The sequence below is a fragment of the Opisthorchis viverrini genome (genome assembly GCF_000715545.1).
Source record: "Opisthorchis viverrini unplaced genomic scaffold opera_v5_130, whole genome shotgun sequence".
NCBI lineage: Eukaryota > Metazoa > Platyhelminthes > Trematoda > Opisthorchiida > Opisthorchiidae > Opisthorchis > Opisthorchis viverrini.
In genome coordinates this window covers 813191-833284 of record NW_008751788.1, presented here as the reverse complement: position 1 = coordinate 833284, position 20094 = coordinate 813191, and the positions used below count along the sequence as shown (strand labels likewise).

Below are 20094 nucleotides of genomic sequence, written 5' to 3'. Positions count from 1 at the left end.
GCAACCTGGGCCAACCGTACATTTCAATTAACTGCTTATCAGATCTAATCGGACATGGGAAACTTTCATCTTGAGCAAACCGTGTGAACTAAATTTTTAATCCCTTAAATCCAATTTACTGAACTCGTAGATGAGCACGCAGAATGCACAGCAGAAATCTCCAGGACTCATATGTGATTGCACGCAAATAAATTAGGCACAGCCCCATTGTCTTAATTTAGGACAAATCAAAGACTTTTTACTAGTCTTATCAAGACCAGAGTCCCGAAGGAGCGCTAATATGTGACCAACTGCCGACCGAGAATAATCAAGACCAGAGTCCCGAAGGAGCGCTAAGTTGTGACCAACTACCGACCCTGAATAGGCTGCGAGAATGGGCAGAGAAGTGCAACAGTTGCGTAAGGCCATTTTAGCCCTTAGCAATTTTTTCGCACACAAAATTCTCTTTTTTAAAGATTAATCATAAGTTTTTTCGCGTCTGTATCAATCATTTCTGAGGATGTTCTGCCATACAAAAAGGCTTTTTTGGAGAACTGATTTTTCCTAATGAGAGAAACATCTGTTTCTAATAGTCAAATGATCAACCGAATTGCGCGCATTCAAAGCGAAATTGCACCAAACTAATTCACAAACGCACATCGATAGTAAACCATACATCAGAAGAAATATCTCCGGTCAGGTTATCGATACACGACGGGCAATGTGTTGGTAACCGAGCTATGGTTTTGCGCCAGCTGCTTTCAAATAGGCTCTGGTCCGATCGAACGTCGTTTCATCAAAAATCGATTGGATGAAGAACATGAGCACTCATCACCACTTGAGTTTTACTCCTATCTGAAACGTACGCCTAATATTGGTGGTGTGAAGAAATCTCCTCATTGAAATAGCGGTTAATCACACTGCTTGTGGCCGAACGGGTTAGTGTTCAGACTACTAAACTGCATTGAGTTGCGTGAGATGCGCGCTTCTGATGATTCTCAATAGGGATCAAACAGCTGTACGGCGCTTCTCGGTTTTTTAATATGGACTGCCTTCACTTACAGGATGAAATCTCCAATAAAACGCTTCCTAATAAAAAACACTTTTCATTTTATTCCTCCAAAATTTTTCCCGACCGTGAAGATCCTGATTTCTCCTTCATCTTCCAATTTTACAGCGATCTGCCTATCAAGTTGTTCTAACATACAATCCGGTTGAATCGGTTGAAGGCGAGAAGAGCGTGGATTTCTCCGTCCCGTGGACAGATGCCTACTGGCATCTTGGAATACAGTTTGAACAAAACCAAGTAAGTCTTCTATGCCGACTGTCCAGAGATTTTGATTCTTCAACCTTGCATTCAACAAGTTTTTTTTCAGAAAGTGCCATTCACATCCCATGTTGGCAACACAACTTAGTCTCAGTTGGACTGAACTTTCGACGGTTACCTCAGAGGTCCTTTTGTGTGATTGTCTAATTTGCTTGCCGCTCAAGAAACTTTTCAAAATAAGTCAACCAATGCAAACTCAGTACGTCAGCCAGTCGTCTCAGGACCATGGGAGACAGCTTTAACTTATCGATAACCATCTTTGACAGCACCAGACACATCGGTTGACGCCATAAAAGTTGCATCCGAACAGACGGCTGGCGTAATAGGCGGACTGCGAATTTGGGGTTCACGAACAGTTAAATGAATATATCTGGTCATCCGATCAGAAATGGCAGGTAAACTCAAAGTAGTCTTTTCATAAACGAAACTACTCACGAGGTTGCTGAAAACCCTTCGACAGCGCACGATCGGTTTCGCCCTTCCACTCCGGGCTCATCAGGTAGGCGCAGTCCGGGAGTTTCCGTCAACCTGATGTTCTACTTGAACCCAAATTGGACTGTTTTCGAAAAATACACTCATTTGCAAATCAATCTGGTTTTCACGAGAGACTCAATTGAATCTCTTGTGAGTAGTTTCCTTTATGAAAATATACTGCGATATCTCGAATATCATGCCAACTGAAACATGGAGCGGCCTGTGCGCAGCACAATCAATTGTAGAATATAATGAACGAGAGATTCAGTTGAGCCTCTCGCGAAAACCAAATTGATTTGCAAACGAGTGTATTTCTCAGAGTAGTCTTACTTTAGTTGTGGGCTAGGGCTTGGGCGCACTCACACAATTGCCCATTAGTCGCAAATGGAGCGAGAATTCTGTACAATTAAAGAGCCATTTTTCACTTTAGGAAACTTAAAGAGAAGTAAAAATTGGTTCTATGTCCTTGCTCGCTGGAAAAATTTTGGTCGTTTGCGAAGCAATCACTTACATTTCAAAATTGTAATTCCTCATGTATATACCTGGCTAGTCGCTCACGTAACGTGAGATGTCACTCTCACAGTGGACAATCGCAGTTTTTTGGCGAGCGAGAGGTACTGTGCTCGATTTCTCCAGCCCGCATTGTGTGCACCTTACCTGTCGGATCAGAATATCGGTGCGAAACAATTTGAACATGGTCTCCCAGACCTGATGTTGTATGTTCAAACGGTTCAGTCAAGAGAACAGAGCTAAGTAGTACAAGATTGTAACCAAGAGCCATGCAAAATTCATATAAGTTTTGTTTAAATGCATGACGTCACATTTGATGACATCCTAGCGAAATCCACTGTAGTGGTGCAGACAATTTTCCGGCCCTGTCTTCAAAAGTAGAGCTCAGTTCGTTCATTCGGATGTCGTTATTTTTGTCCCCTGTTTCCTATGACTGAATAATAGCTCCGTAACAATTTCGTTAAAAAAAGGTCACTCATTTTGCTGTTTCAAAAACCACTAAATGTATCAGGTGATTTTTTCAAAAGGGAACTCAAGTTGCGGACTCCGCTGATGCTTTAATTTGCGTGCGGGTGACCCAACTTTTTTGGGCCCGTTCTTCACCAAGTGAGAAATCACGGACCCAACCCCCTCCCCCAAAAGCCCATGCCCTTAATTCTATATCTAGTATGCCTCAGTTTCTCTCCAAGCTTATCCAAATCTCCGTCAGCCTGCCATATCATCACGTGCAATTTATCACCATCAAACTTTCTCTGGGGATTGTAAATTTCTCGTCACTTTCTTCACGGCAGAACAGGGATAGCCAATAATGCGCACAAACTCAAAAAACTAATGATTCTTGAATTCTGGCATGGTACTTTCAATTGCGTAGGTGGTGTCAAGTGGTGTCAAGCCTAAGTAATGTTAAATTATTCGGGTTGGCGATAGGGGACCTTGCGAAACCGGTGGTAAAGATTGGTAAAGATTGATTTTGCGCTCCCAATTGAATAAGAAACTGCTCCGACTGTAGTTTCAAACATCCTGTCAGCTTACTCTCTATGATTGAACTGAGTTCGTTGAAACTTAAAGAAATGAGGTGAAAATTCTGGTAAGGGCGCAGAACATTCATTAAACCTATCTGTGCAAAGCGTTGACCCATGAGTTGGTTTCTTTCGAGGAATAAATGGCTGACAATCAGTCATTTGTCCTCTGTCCAACCCAAAGCTGTCACCTCGTCATTCTGGTCGGGGTTCTACGCTGCGATCATCTTGTGGGCTAAACTGGCTGGAAATCAGTTACATGCCAAGCCGACGGGAAGCAGCCCGATGAAAAATGGCGGATATTCGTTTAGCGAGAAATCGTAGAACGATGAGGTCTGGAGATAGAACTGTACTGTACTCTGAGATAAGGCATTTCCTTCAGGTGACCAACATGTGAATATTGATGAAAGCAGCGCTCCCCCAAGGAAGAACGCGTTGGAAAGGTTCGATTCGAAGAACCACACACTCCGATCGCCCAAAGGACAGCCGCGACCGCAGGTGCATTAATCAATACCGTCGAAATAGTTTTAAAACAAGAAGACTTTGGTGTTGCTCAGTAGATATGTTACGCATGGACTCATCGGGAGCCAGACAGTTATACCTTACTCCCTGAATCCTCGGACCAGGCAGGCCCCTGCAGCCATATGGGCCGGACTATTGAGTCGTTGGCTCTGAGAAGGGTCTCTAATGAAAACCTCCCAAACCACTGTCTCACAAGTCAGGCATTTGAGTCACAAGATAGGTGAGGGGTCTTTGAACTGGCACTTTACAGTGCCTTGTGGGTTAGAATTTAAAGTCAACGACTCAAAATAAGTACTTCAGACAAACTCCAATCTTTGGCATAGGCAACCGGGGAGTATCATTCGGCAACTCCCTCTTACACGTCTCTCCTCCGAATACTTTGGATGCCATGACCTGGCAACGAAGCACAAAACCCCTTTTCACTCGTGAAAAGAAAGCCTTCGCTGCCGAGTTATTTATTAGAAAATGCCAACTGACCGGTTACAGACTATTGAATGGGGAAACAAAACTCTCATTTGCATCTTATTTTCAGAAAATGAACATCCAACTTCTCCTGAACGTCTCTTCTTGAACTTTCCTATCAATATTCATTGACTCCAATCATTCATTGCTCAAATCCAAGCAAATTTTACAAAGCGACTCCACCAATTCCGCAACAGACCTCCTCTTTTCAAGAAACGCAAAGCGAAATTCCAAGAGCAACACACACTACTCGCACGCCTCCCCGTCAGTAGTATCACCGTTTCACTGGTAGATGCGCTCTTCCCGAATAGGAAGACGGAACAAGATGAACCATTCGCTGGTGGTGTTAAGAGGTATGGCTTGTCACAGCCAATGGCGCTCTTGTATCAAATATATCGCCTTGACTGTGAAGCTCTCAATCCCTGATACGGCAGACGGGCTGAACAACTCGACGTCAATCGAGTGATTGCGCCACTGTCTCCTTATTCGCTCATCGGTGAACAAAGCTGTAGCTCTTGAAAACACTGCATTTCGATGCACGGCTTGAGGGCTGAAAAAGTGAAACTGAACGGGCGAAATACACTCATTTGCAATCGAATTTGGTTTTGCGGGAGACTCACATGAAACCCAGCTCAATCTCCCGTTTATAGTGTTTTCAAGCAAATAAATGTGCTGCACTAGGCCGCCTCATGTTTCAGCTGGTACGATATTCGAAATATAGCGCGTATATGTGTAATGTGCTACTCATAAGGTTGCTGATCAAACATATTCACTTGCTTGGAAACATCATAAACAAGTGATTCAGCTGGGTTCCTGTTGAGTCTCCGGCAACACCAAATTTGTTTGCAAATGAGTGTATATCACTAATTTCATGCCAGTCGGTTTCAAGTAGGATATGTAGAGTTGACGGAAACTCGAGGACTCTGCCTACCTAATGAGACGCAAGAAAACCGAAACCGGTCGTGAAACCGAACTGATTTGTTACTTGCAAAAAGTCACCCTTGCTGTCGTGGGATGGTTTAATTCGTTAAGTCTGCTGCAGTCACTATACTAAGTTCGATGGGTTTAAGACGGCTACAACTAGGGAAATTTCACCAACTTTAAATGTGAATTCCAAATCGTGTAACGAACTCAATTAATTCGATACATTCGTACATTTGGCTGGCAGGCGCCGGGCTTCTTTTACGACCTACACTGAATGTCCAGGATACCAAAAAAAATACAAGTAGGTGATCGTTATAGAAATAAGACTTGATTCCAGCGAAGTAAGTGAAATTATTCATTAAACTAGTTATATACTGGAGACTCCCTGAGCAACGATAGGATCAGTTCACACGCAAAGTCGACTGTTTTGTTGGGACACCACTTATCGCGTGTAGCACCAAACCGAACGGGAATCTTGCAAGCACTCGGGTTCGGTGTGTCGCCAGTGTAGAGTTGCCTGCACCAACAAGCTTGGACGTCTACGAACATGAAATTCAAAGTTTCGTATTGAATCAAGCAAGCTGTCTCAGAGCAGGCGAATCCAAACCCGTTGTCCCAAGGGGGAGACAAATCCCACGTAAACCAAGCTCGTGCCTGCAAACCGCAAGTGATTTATTGTTAGTTTTCCTTATGGCATCGCACCGGCTGGTCACTCTGCTGCGTCGAGTCGTTTTGTAGCGTCGTAGTAGTAAACGTTAAACTGTCGATTCGAGAATTTTCACGTGATTTATCGTACTCTTTGACATCCATGTGATGCTTGCTTCAGATTTCCCGTATTGAATCCATATGGGTCCTTGTGATGCCTTCAACTCCTTGTAAAGATATAACACAACCTGACATTTTCTTAATGAGGTTAGTTCTATGAATTCCAAACTTCAGTAAGGCGTCATAGATACGGGGAAGACACGTATCTTGACATTCATTCATCTGGTACTGAACGCAGAAAGCCCATGTTTCCACGGTTGAAGGAATCGCTACTTCGGAAGTTGTCAAGACATATGCCCACGACTAGTTTCATCCTTCATGCGCCTGATCAAGTAGACGCATCAATTATCGTCAATCTTGTGATCTGCTTGGATACAAATTGCACGAGATTCGTTTGCGTAGCAATTTACTTTAACTGGGAGACACAAGTGAATCTGATCTGAAGCTGACGTCTTCACTTTATCCGCAACAGAACACAGTCAGAACATCGGCCTCATGTTTGCTTTCTACGGACTGTATACTCTTGTCGGTGTTTTAGCATGTCAACAATACATTTTGTGCGGATTCAAGAGTACCTTGGTATTGCTGTGAACTCCGCTATCCACCACCCATGAAGAGGATGTTTAATTTATTCAAATCTCCCTGTGAGTACTCTTAGATGTTGGGTTTCAAAACTGCCCCCCCCCCAAAACGGATCGACCAACAGGAAACCCTAAAGAGACCCGATCGTAATTCCAACTTTCTGTCGACAATTTTTATTACTAACACCGCAATAAAGATTGTAAGTATGGAACATTGACACATGGATATACAACTAACCTAGCCACTTTAAACGGTCATTGATAGCCAATGATACGATGCCCATCAATCCTTGGGTCTTTAATGAGTCGGAGAGTCTCCTTCAGCCTTCGAACCATTCACGTTGATTCCAGCAGGTTGATGACCAAAGAAGAGCAAAAAGGAACGAATATGTCAAGATGGCAGTCAGGAACTGAACACACACAGTACAAGTATCAGTGGGTTCTTGATGGTACTTCACAGCAGACTGCACCACAATAATTTATGCGTTAAGTTTTCGATCAGATTGGTGTTCCTGGTTGTTGTTCTGTTCCCTGAGACTGGCATGTTTGGTTGATTGCTTCGTCCCCGAATTTCAAAAGACGCGAAATCTGACCAACGGTACTTAAATTCACTAAAGGTAGTATTTCGACTTTATCTTCGGCATTTCAGTCAATAAAGCTGGTATGAGTTATTGTGTCACCATTTTTCATTAATCTGTAGTGGATCAGTGGTTAGGACACGAAGCCGAAGGTCCGTGGTTCGAGCCCTGATTCGGCATATCGACTGCCCCTGTATATAGAGCTTGTACAATCTGGCAGTATGTCAGCCCTCATGCTTCCTTTGAGTGGCATGACAGCTAGGCACCGAGGTGGTATTGAGGCTGAAAGATTATTTTTTACGTGAATTCATCGGACAGAAGCACGAACAGATGATTTCCAACTTCAACAATTCAACACAAACGAACTTTGCTCCACCAACGGTGATTTCAGATAAGAGGTTGCATACACGCACACTGTTGACAAGAAAGCCTTATCGGTTTTAAAAGACTCCCTAGTAGAGTGAATTATGTCGGGACTCATCAAGAACATATGAGTGAATGCTACCAAAAGACTGGATGCCTCGTTGAACGATAAGCACATTGGCTGAAAGTGTATTAGTGCGCTGTTGATGATGACCATAATACAAATCAGAAGGTGTATGCACTAATAAAAGTTTTTTGCATGGTTGACACTGGTAGGTTGCGACACGTATAAAAATAAATAGAATGCAAAATGGGAGCAAGTCAAAAGAGGAACTTAGCGTCTGTGAGAGTGCCTTGGTGAAAGTCCGGACGGCGGGAACGTATTTTTCTTCGCTGTATGGCTGCTACACGCATTCCATAATTGTCCGTGGACTTGGAGTGTTTGCCTGACCCCTTGCTCCCTGCGCGCGCGCGAGTCTGTGTGTGCTGACACTGTTCGGTTGCCCTATAAGTAGGTCCCAGTGCGTGTACGTGGGCGCGTCAGCACATGAGTAGTTGCTACGCTCACCAGACGGTACAGACAATCGATGTCCGATGAGTCATCTTAGTGTGACGTGGTTTGTGGGTATGAAAAAAGAGAAGTCTCGTGATCCAGTGAGCGACTGTGAGCTGAACAGTCAAGTATGTAGGTGAATGGGTTGCTACAAGTGTACAATCTTTGAAAATTCGTAGTCTAACTGGTCTAACCATTTTCCATGCTTATTCACGTGCTTCCAATTTTGCTAGCCCACTGATTACTCATTTGGTTACAGCATCTGCTCGATGAAAATACAGTAGAGCCCTTAAATAAAGGAGGGTTCCTGAATCCCCCATGGACCGGTCGTTCATATTGCTATAAGGACCAGGGAAACCTCGCTGAGCTGGATAAGAGACATGAAACGGGCCAGTTGGAACCAGAAGCCTCTCTTGAAGGCACACTAGGTGGTGGATTTGTCCAACACTCACATTCTGACTTATGAATGAGTTCAAGTGGCTTACCCCATAATGCGGTGACAAATTTTACAGAAGGGCTACAGGAGAAAATCGGTCCACTTTGTCTTGGCCCGTTTTTGTCGGTAGTCACGNGTTAACGTGACTGTTCATCTGCTGAACCGAAATACGAAAACTGAGTTTGCATGCGCGTAAACATGCCCTGTGTTTACCGATTAAAAGGTTTTGTCTCAGTCTCCACTTGACTTATGTGAGCGCAGACACGATAAAGCCAGCCCGTGCGTAAACATTCAGTGAGGTTGAAACGAGGGAACACCAGCATTTGTGACTCTCTTGAAGTCAACACGTAATTGGGGATTGTGAGGAAAGAGACTCGGACAAAAGGCCCGTCTAATTTTGACAGCAAGCTTTTCGAATGAACACAAGTGTTTGAACAACAGAGGAAATTGCTAAGCAATTTGAGAAATGTGTTGGTTAGGAAGAGTGGAACCAAATGCGATTGGAGAAGTGAAACTCTGTAGGACACTTAGTCATAACACGTTACGGCAAGTGGAAAAACCCACCTACACAAAGCCATGAAGTATCCTTCAATGTCTGGGTTAGAAACACTACGATGTTTGCCATAATGCTGAAAAAGGTTATGGAGATAAGAGGTGAAACAGAATATGTCAGCTAGACAGTCAGTAATGGTCTGAATGTAAGATCTACATTCCGTCATGACAGCCGCGTCAAATTCTGTACCCGAAAACCAATGATGTCATTTATTGTAGAAAAAAAGTGTGACTAAGCAAGCCATTTCACTTGGGCGGTGATTTACACAATGCGCACAGAACCAAGTCAAGCTTATGAGCAATATCAAGTATAATTTGTGACGGAGCGCAAAAAACACCCTCGGAAGAAGGACCGCAACACTGCTACCCGGGACGCGATGACTCAGAGGTTAGAGCGCGAATTCACTGACCGGAAGGTCCGTGGTTCGAACCCGACCTCTGCCTCCCGACTTCCCCTGTCTAGGCTTGGGCCACCTGGCAGTATCCCAGTCCTCGTGCTCCCCTCAGGTGGTAAGGCAATTAGGCGCCAAAAGAGTGCTACAGCTGGACAATTCTACCCAGTTCTTCTGGGAACACTGAGGCAAATATAACGAAGTTGAGACAACAGCTTGTCTTGCTCAAAAATCTAATAAATTCATTTCTTATATCCTTACACCTAAGCCGGTTTAGTAGGTTTTTGGATATAAATTCATAAATCCTCTTATTTGAACGTATCATCACAAACCCCTGTAGAGAGAGAGATTTCTTGCTAAAACACGTTTCGGTTCTCCCAAAAACGCTCCGCCTAGTGATAAGTTTTGCGGTAGGACCAAAATGGGTGTTTGTATGTGTAGGATAGAACAATTCATCTGATGCAGCAGTACAACGCCGTGCCCGTAGGTCATGATTAGTGTTCGTATTCGGTTATCAGATAACCCGAACAGTTATATGGGTCGGGCACATCAATCACATCGCTCAAGTGTGAACACGTTCCCCTATTCATATGTGTTCAACGTGCGTTGGTGGAGTAGCGGTTACACGCTCGCCTCGGATGTCAGATGTCCGGGGTCCCAATCCCGGCATAGCCATTGGACATGCACTGCTGATGAGCTCTAATAAGAGTGAAATTCGAGTCCAGTGCTTCCCTTTGGTGTGGACGCTCCGAGATACTTACGCCAGAACAGGAGAACAACCGCTTAAACGAGAGTGGTGTGAATATGAACAAAATACATACCCCGCAAATCCCCAACTGAAATCGAATCGTAACACAGTTGGAAGATAAAAACCGATGGGTATACGCATTCCGCATAGGCTCGTCAGTACAAAGTTATCAATATCCGACCCGTTTCTAGCCTCTGCAAAATGAGTGTTGGTCATATGGTTGCTAACTCATCGGTGACTAAAGGGAAATCGTATACATGTAAAGTCCAGGGCAAAGTAAGGATCCTATCGAGTATCGTTTGGACAGTGTCAAGAAGGTCAGATTCCTGAAGATTTTCCCAGAATACCTGAAACCTACTGAGACCCTCAAACAACTTCACAAAACGCCTAGCAGACAGCATTGGATCAAGGTCAAACAGCGTCCTTCAAGATATAGCACGAAGCCATTTCACTTTCGTACTCGCTTGATTGTAATACAGTGATTTTGTTCCTTGTTGGCGAGTCTTTTTCGGGCACTAAGGCACTGAGGCGGAGATAGCAGTCAGATATCACAGACAGAAAATGAGAACTTGAATCGAGCAGTTGCAGTGTTTTGAGACAAAGAAGAAATTCATTAGGATAACGATGTTACGAATACCTTGGCTTGAACATTGGTTTGGCGAACGACACCGTGAGATCAACCATACGTACACTGGTCCAAGTAGTGGATCCACCTACTCGATAAGTGCTCAGCTGACAGCTTGCATTTTCAATCATATACCTACATATTTCGTATCGCCATTGCTCGAAAAGCTGAGAGCTCATTGGCAAACCAATCGTCTTCAAAATTGCTCCCTTTTGAGACCATAATCTCAGATGTCCGTGTGCGTGAATCTGCTATCTGAAACTAAATCATCCTCTAGTTTAGCTTGTCCAAGGTGTTTATGACACTATACTGTGTTCATGGCATAGCATACCATTTCGGTACAATTCCAATTCACCAGCCTTTTTCCTCGGTCATGAGTGGTGCTGATATTTAAAAAACTCATTTAAAACAAACTAAAAAACCGTTCACCTGTAACACCCTTTTGGCGTCTAGCTACTATGCCACCCGAAGGAAGCACGAGCGCTGGGATACTGCCAGGTCACCCAAGCCTAGACAGGGGAAGTCGAGAAGCAGAGGTCGGGGTCGAACTACGGACCTTCCGGTCAGTAAATTCGCGGTCCAACCACCAAGCCATCTCGCCCTAAGTTGGAGTAGCAGAGTGTGGTTCTTACAAGTCTTATAAGTCTCCAGTTGAATAAAAACTGTGGAATCTTTGGCGTAACCCACCCCCCATAGTCATTCCCACATCGTCTTAGATTTGTTCGATTTCTTGCTTGCATGACCAGCTTTTCGGGTAGAATGAGACCGTCCCACCGTCTTCTTCAAGCAGAGAACTTGCAGCTCAACGCTGACCTTCTAACTTCATTCCACCTCATTCCAGTTGGTCGGTACACTCAACGAAGCCAAGTTGTTTCCACAAAAGTTGAACTAGACCACACAATGAGCCTACACATCGACTATGTGCATGCTCCGTCGGGCTAGACTTGATGTAGTTTGTGTGTTCTGTCTGTGCGCGTGTGCGTCCGGATAGGACAGAAAAGGACCGGGAGGAATCACTGGAATTAGACTGTGAACACGCCTGGTAATTTGTTACGCGTGTTGGTAATTGCGAGTCGACACGTAGAGAGCGGTTCCTGCTATTCATATGTTTGAGTGTCCTTGTAACACCCGAATGATTTTCACGGATTTGCTTGACTTTGGATGTCACACACGGTTCAAATAAAGTGGCTGATAGTATTCAGTGTCGTCCATCTTGTGGCAGAAAAAATGGTTCAGTGAATTTCTATAGAATAAATAAATACTCCTACATATTATCTAATCGGTTTGTCGTGTGATATAAAGAACAAGGATGTCATTCATTTTGTTGATCAGCTTAGAAAGTCGTTCCGCTGTAGCACCCTTTCCCAGCCTAAGTGCCTTGCCACCCGAGGGAAGCACGAGGGCTGGGATACTGCCAGGTTGCCCAAGCCTAGACAGGGGACGTCGAGAGACAGAGGTTGGGTTCGAACCACGGACCTTCCGGTTAGTAAATTCGCGCTCAAATCATTTGATGCTTCTCGCCCCAGAGGGTACATCAAAGCCGAAGAATTTCCTGTTCCAGATCTCTTATCTGAGATCGTTAACAAAATCAACATTGCTTGCCAGATCATCCTGGATCACCTGAATACTTCGGCCAGGTGGTATCCCGGTGCGGCGGTATGTGCATAATGAAGTCATTGGAGTCCGGATTGTTTTGGACATACACGTACACGAATGCTACATTTCTGAATAAATGTTCCCTTCGGTGATCAACTATTTTGAGAAAGTTGCATAAGTTTCATGGGGACACATGTATGCTCAGGGTCCACGAAAAGTGACCAATGGCGTGACTAGACGACCTTACCCTCAACACACAGCTGTGGCTCTCTCACCTCGACTAACCAAACAACTCAGTGAATGCTTAGTCCACCCTGATAGAAGCCGATCGACCGGTCTCTCTTCCGTATTTTTTTGCTTCCTTCTGGTGAAGAGCACTCATGGTGGTCAACAAGTTGAGTCATGAAACCTTACTCTCAACGCGTTGTTTTTCTCTGCCACCAATCAATTCAACTACTTATAACGCACGATGCACAATTCATTCGATCTTTTTCGTATCGAATGTGGTACAGATATCATCTGGTGGTCTAATTAGGTGGAACACCGCAATAGGGACGCAAGTAACTTCACTCATCGGAAATTTACCTAAATCGCTCCACCCCCCACAAACATTCGAACGATCTCATACATACGAAAACATCGTTTGATAGGCTGTCTTGGCACAAATAGTTCCTGGTTTCCTGGTTTTCTTGTACATTAATCGCATGTTCAAGTCGGAAGCTACTTGCCACCGATCGATAGAATCATTCTAGGTTGCTGTTGGTCTGCTCGCCGAGCTCAGCAGTTGGATTGCAAACGTTTCATCACCCATCAAGGTGACATCGTCATCCTAAACCTCACTGACGAGACGTATGCAATCCAACTGCCAAGCTCAGCGAACAGATCAGCAATCAATCAGCGCAACTAAGCTACCTATATTCCACAACACTGCCAAGGTTACTGTCGCTTTTTTTACAAATCTCAGTAGGATTACCACTTTGGTGGCCAATCCTTGAATCTGCAAGGCGGACTCAGATAGTTGGAGCCGTACACTGCATATTTTTCCGTTTCTATTCAAATGTATGATTGCTGTGTAGTAACCAGGAGTCCGTTAGATCGTATCGGTTCGTGATCACATTTGAACCTGAACGTTGTAAGTCAGTGATGAGTGTGTGAATGATTCAAAGTTTTTCACCAAAGCATGAGTAACCCTAAATCTGTTCTCACTCATTTCTATAAGTTTTCTTCTAAGATCATCTAAATGTTGCTCACACCCTGTCCGTAAAACTTTTTTATCAGACCAAGTTCTACACATCGTGTTCGGATACTGAAACTGTACCCTATCATACCGTGCCCACCACCGGCATACTGGGAACGCGATTATTCCGTGATGGTGCGACGTTTTTCGCCCTCAACAGTGGACTACAAAGTGCTCCGGAATACTATGTCGTAAGTCCACGTTGCACTTCATTTAACCATCTTTTCCATTCCGCTTGCAACAAGTGGAGTACTGCCCAAGCAGCGGAATACCTGCTATTTTGTAGTGAAACTCTGTTCTGCACGTTTGTGAAAAACTATCATCCACGTTGCTTTCTCTGTGTGTTCAAACTGGTTAAGGAGAGCCACTGTTTTAAGTGAAAATCTGAAGGAGAATCTGAAACATAACGCTCTCCCTTCATTTTGTTTGCACGATCCAGGGCATGTTGAAGTCCTTCAATTTCGCCTCAACCACCGATGCAGTGAGACAAATGTGCACAAAGTCCGAGGTGAGTTGATTTATTTACATCACAATTCTGAGCTACTTTTTCCTTCCGTGAGTAGGTACAAATGAGATGAATTTTATTGTAACTTTGGGGTTGGGTCGGGCACACCAATCACATCGCTCAAGTGTGAACACATTTGCCCGTTCCTACCAACGTGCGTTGGTAGGGTAGTGCTTACACGCTCGCCTCGCATGTCAGATGTCCGGGGTTCAAATCCCGGCACGGCCATTGGATATGCACTGCTGATGAGCTCTAATAAGAGCGAAACTCGAGTCCAGTGCCTCCCCTTGGTGTGGAGTCACTGGAATAACAGGACGGCCGTTCAAACGAGAGTGATGTGACTATGAACGAGATCAATTTTAGCCAATTTATGTGCGTTTATGAGTCACAACCCCTCGGTAAGGCACAGCTCATCCAGGGAAACAACCCAGTTGTAGACGTACTCAGTCAGTCGTACATTCATGACGCCACTCATTGACAGTACTTCAAGAAGAAGGACCACGGAATGTGGTGATAAGCATCGAATGACTCAGTCCCGATTGATGTGAGTCTTTGTGTTTCGAAGGAATATTGGCACCCAGTCACATTGTGACCACCTAGGTCTCTAACGGGGTGTGACAGGTTGGAACGCTGCTTACTTACGTGAGAGGGTAAATATTCAACATGTGTTTTCAGGTGGTACATCTTCGCTTCTTCCTTACCGACGATAAATCACTCAATTTCGCCCCACTCACTAATGGGAAAATGTTCGATTGAGTCTGAAGTTGTGTGTATAAATATAATTCTAGAGTATTATTCAGGTGCTATTCAGGTGCAGGACAATGCAACTTAAAGTTCTCCCAAACATTCTGGGCAAGACGAGAGATGTCAGTTTTTCTTTCCCCATCAAACTCAAAACTTATCAAATCGGTACGAAATATCATTCGCAAGGCAAGGTGATCATGTAAGTGGTGCACAGGAAGCGATAGGACCGGTGCTGAATGGATTCATTATGCTGAACGGGATTCATCACATATTAATAACGCTAACAGAACTATTCACAAGGTTGCTGAAAATTCTTCGACAGCCCACGACCGGTTTCGCCCTTCTTCAGGCTCATCAGGTAGGCGCAGTCCCCTTGTTTCCGTCAACTTTATGATCTACTTGAACCCAAATTGTACGAAGTTAGCGAACTACACTCATTTGCAAACAAATTCGGCTTTGAGAGAGACTCACCTAGAATCAAGCTGAATATTTCGCCCATGATGTTTCAGTTACTTAGAAACATCAGCTGGGTTCCAGGTGAGTCTCTCGCCAAACCAAATTTGTTTGCAAATCAGTGAATTTCGCTAACAGAACTAGGCTACAGGCCACCTCGGAGCTGCGGTGTCTGCTGACGAGGTTTTGTGCCAAGTGAGGTGGCAAAAGGCAAATAAAATCGCCTATCAACAAACATGTTTTCGACCGAAAAGCCCCCAAAATAAAGAATTTGAAGTTTCATGGATGAATCACTGTTCGAGTTTATTGCATTAGGTTTTCCACTGGAAGATTCGTTCACTCAGAATAAGGGTGCTCACTTGGATACTTTTAGGCTTTTGGTCTAGAAGCTCTCAACTGAATCGTCTTCGTTGTAGTGCAACGTCTTGTGACTGCGTGACATATTGAGCCGCATTGATGAGCTGTCTTTCGGACACAGGGTCTCTCATAACAGTTTGATCAATGATTAGAGGTCTGATGACAATCTCTGGATCCTCAAGGTTACGGGTTGAAAAATACGCAATCTACCCTACTACCTACAGGGCTGCTAAGATCCACTCAACTTAATCTGCTAATGAGTGTGTGCCACCTGCATGGTTACCCCTCCAAAAAGGTTGGACTACTTGCAGAGTTCTACTTCAGCCATTACTGTCTTGCAATCAAGCAGTTGAACGAATACCTTGATAAAAGGTACTTATCGGCCCCCCGGTCTAGGTCTTCTTGCCCGAGCGAAACAGCAACCCACAAACACGAATGGACAACAACAAAACCAACGGAAACGATAGAAACTGCCGTAGCATTTTGTCGCTCTTCCACCGTCGAAATCGCGTCTGTTACCAGATTCGCCTATCACATCAAACTACTCCTAGTGGAAAAATACCATAGCTGTTTTGCACTGAATTTCATATGGAACCGCAGAAACACCTTGAGCAACCAAAGGAAATTTCGCCAGGGAACAAAGAGACTAAAGCAGTTTGATAACCAAACTCGAACACAACTGATAAATCACATGAACAGTCAAAAGAGATTCTGATGAGGTGCTCGCCTTCTGTCTTCAAACTCGGCCAACTTGGTAATCTATTCTCTTGGCCTGATGTGGCTTTTGAGTCAAAAGCAAAGCATCGCCCGGCGACAAACCCGCTGATCGTCTACCAAAGCTTTCGGTTCGATGATTTTGCGGCACACACACACACACACACACACCGGGTTGGCATCCGTTTCCGGACTCGCCTTTCATATCTACGGATGGCCACGCACACTAGGTGCCACCACGTGTGGTGTGCGAAGGGCCGCGTGTGCAGCCAGCTGGACGCCCTTTACCCGGTGCCAACCTCAGGGAGAGCGGGGGGATTCTAACGTGGTCAACTGATGACTCATAGTCCATACATCATGTGGGAACATTTGAACAGTCGAAACAATCGGAGTAGAGGATGACCCGTCTCGCTGGTAATCGAAATGCTCTGCACCACCGTTGTGTACTTGATACTCCGGAATTTCTAGAGTGTTGAGGCGGGTTATTCGCAGACACAGAGGGAAGAGACCTAGCGGTATTACTGACAATCCCACTTAGTTTAATTCATTCTGGTCTATACAAGTCACTCTTACCACCACTAGAATCCTGGCAAACCGAACTGTCCAGTTTATCAAGGCATATTGTTCATAGGCTCGTGTTGAGACATCTGGGTAGTTGAGCACAGTGGTATCTCGATTTCCCCTGCCTAGGCTTGGGTAATCTGGCAGTATCGCAGCCCTCGTGCAACCTTCGAGTGGCATGGTAGCTAGGCACCAAAAGGGTGCTACAGCTGAACGATTTTAAAAATATTTTTTACAGTGGTGTCTGACCCTATAGATGCTTTTTCGGCAGTCCGTATTCCTTCATTCGTCCGGCCGCCATCTTGTGCGGCAATTCTGTCGCAATGAGCCAACCATCTGCGTCTGGCATTCTCCCAGTCCAGTCGATAGCAAGCATCGGCTTCAGGCAGAAACTACTTTAGCCGACCTTATAAGCAAACATCACTGCGCCTTAATCATGTAAACACTGAAGTCAGTGGCGTACTGTTGGGTCCCTCATAAAGTCCACCATAAAAGACAGTCCTCAAATATATCTGTTTCTTTATCCATGAGAATCACATCTCCCTTAGGAAGATGTGCACTGCAAGGACCATCCTGGGCACAAACTTTGTATCAGAACTAGAATGCGATTTCATTCGAAATCTCCCATTTCCACAGATTATACTACTGAGTTCAAGAAATACACTCTCTTGTCTGTTCGTTTTTTTCACGCGTGGGTAATCTTATGACAAAGTTTGGTTGCGTCGGCTTACAGTAGGATGAACTTTCCTAAGTAAGTTTATAGATGTATTGACCACGGCCATTTGCCGTGGTCCGTAAAACCCCTGCCTTATCGCTTGCTGTCAGCTTTTCCCGTCACTGATATGCACCGCTGTGCTAGGTCGCATCAACAAAGAAAAGAAAACGTTCAACCCAAAGAAGAAACTTGGAAAAGGGAGGCGTTTCGTGATATAACTCGCTAGTTGGATGGTTGCTGACCCATATAGCGTCCGATTAGACAGGAGACGGATTGTGACCATGTAAAGAAAACGTTCAACCCAAAGAAGAAACTTGGAAAAGGGAGGCGTTTCGTGATATAACTCGCTAGTTGGATGGTTGCTGAAGAAACCCATATAGCCAACTACCAGTTCCACCCGATGGAAAGGGAGATTCTGTTGAGTCTCTGGTTAGACCAAAAATAACCGCCAAATAAGTGTACTTAGCGGTGCTCAGGTAGAAAATAAGGTTGATGGGAACTCGGAAGATACGCCTGCTTGATGAGCCCCCAGAATAGCTATCGGAGAGTCTTCAGCAATCTTGCTTGTTGTTTATCGAAAGGAAATATATTATGGTATCGTACCGACTAGAACATCAAGCGGCCTTTGTGCCACGCATTCAGTTGAAGGATACGATGAACTAGAGATTCACTTGAATTCCCCGTAAAAAGCAAATTCGCAAATGAGTCGTCGTAAGATAGGGCTGTATTTGTCCAGGACCATAATACCACATTTGGAGGGCAGTTTAAAATAAGACCCACAAGAAACCGCTTTCTTTTCTATGCTGGTCGTCCCTCAGAAACAAGAAACAACTATTTGTAGATCCGCGCACCCCCATGAGCAACACCCAAACATTGTCCGCAAGACTACTTCAATCCCAATGTTTCTCAACGATTCGTTCAACTTGATGGAAAGTACATCCACTGAAAAGCAGATCTCCGTTCAATTAGTTCATCATTTCAAAGGTTAGTCGGTTGATCGCAATATAGTAATGGGTGATTAGACGAATGAGAGAACCAGGTACATGGGTGTTTGATCGATCCATTATATTTGAATGAGGGCACCCGCAAAAATGTTGATTCAAACTCAAAAGATGAAAAGGAGAATTAACTCGCATAGTTAAAATATGCACTTGCTGTTCTCCAATGGAGTCAATAAGATTTGATAAGTGGATCGTAAACCTGTGTCCGCGAGGGCCAACTCGATGAGATAACTTAGGTTAAAGCATGTTTCTTATTTGTCACAGTGACATTCAGTGACAATCGCTATCACTTTACATTTCTATAATCAGATTCCAGAAGGCAGCGGAGAAGGACCTCTCACTATTGATTTCGACCCGACATTCGGCAATATCTTGGTGGTGAGTTGATAAAGTGACGAAATGCGTATTTATGACAGATTAGCTGTTTTTATTTCCGATCATCTACTGCAATCGAAACAGAATCGAGGAAGCAAAGGTGGTGAGATTGGGTATGCGTTACACTTAGCCCGTACCTTGGTCTCTTAGACAGTGTCATTCCACCGACGCGTGAAAAGATGTGAACAGCAGGGTCTAGCTGTGCTTTCAGACAAAACGCATCCCTCTACTCTAGATGAACTTCCCGTAAATGCACATGCACTAATTTCTAGAGGTGCGTCAATTGTAGGACTGGTTCAATCATCGGGGGGCGAGATGGCTCAAGTGGTTAGAGCGCGAATTTACTGACCGCATGGTCCGTGGTTCGAACCCGACCTCTGCCTCTCGACTCCCCTGTCTAGGCTTAGGCAAACTGGCAGTATCCCAGCCCTCGTGCTTCTTTCGGGTGGCATGGCAGCTAGGCACCGAAAGGGCGCTACAGCTGAACAATTATTTATTATTATTATCAATCATCGGTCATCGATTGACCGGATTGGCCGCTCCGCACACGGTGACAATCGCTTGCTCGAACACGTGGCTTGACCTCGGCTGGCGTGATTGTGTTCTGTGGTCGATGTAAAAGGTTGTCCAACCCGCTAATTCGTACCCATTTTCAAGGCCGGATCTTTTCCAGATAAGCCCCACCAAAAAGTTAACCCCGCCACCCAAAAAAGATTAGAAAAAAGAGGATGTGAAAGTTGTACTTTTCGTTTTTATTGAAGAGGGTAAAATTGGGGCACGTCATTATTAATTCGCAAGAAGAAGTTCGTTTTCCGGTACCTTTACCTCCAAACGAACTCACACAAGTAGCTGTCCATTAAAGATCGGTGTGTGCCGCATCGGCGCTTATTCTGCATCTTGTGGACGCGTAGACCTGGGCCGCCGATAACTGTTGGAATTTTCAAAAGCCGCCAGGCACAAAATTCACGAAGAAAGTTCTTCCAGTCAACAGCGGTCGTGTGGCTAATAGATAGTTCCTCTGAGCAG

The 20094-nt window shown here is 44.6% G+C and overlaps 2 protein-coding genes across 2 annotated transcripts in view; one reads left to right on the top strand and one right to left on the bottom strand.

Annotated features, from left to right (window-relative positions):
* T265_14024 (hypothetical protein) overlaps positions 1–20094 on the top strand; it is a gene marked incomplete at both ends in the record, with an annotated part of 42470 nt that overhangs the window by 7627 nt on the left and 14749 nt on the right. The window contains 4 exons of the mRNA XM_009171663.1: positions 1157–1285; positions 13685–13834; positions 14083–14151; positions 19003–19071. Of these exons, the coding sequence (XP_009169927.1) occupies positions 1157–1285; positions 13685–13834; positions 14083–14151; positions 19003–19071 (417 nt within the window). The remainder of the gene's footprint in view (positions 1–1156; positions 1286–13684; positions 13835–14082; positions 14152–19002; positions 19072–20094) is intronic.
* Positions 10079–19520, bottom strand: T265_06393 (hypothetical protein; the record flags this gene model as incomplete). Its single annotated transcript, XM_009171641.1, has 5 exons — positions 10079–10219; positions 12116–12286; positions 14264–14434; positions 16996–17186; positions 19418–19520. The coding sequence occupies 5 exons, from the start codon at positions 19518–19520 to the stop codon at positions 10079–10081; spliced, it is 777 nt and encodes a 258-aa protein (XP_009169905.1).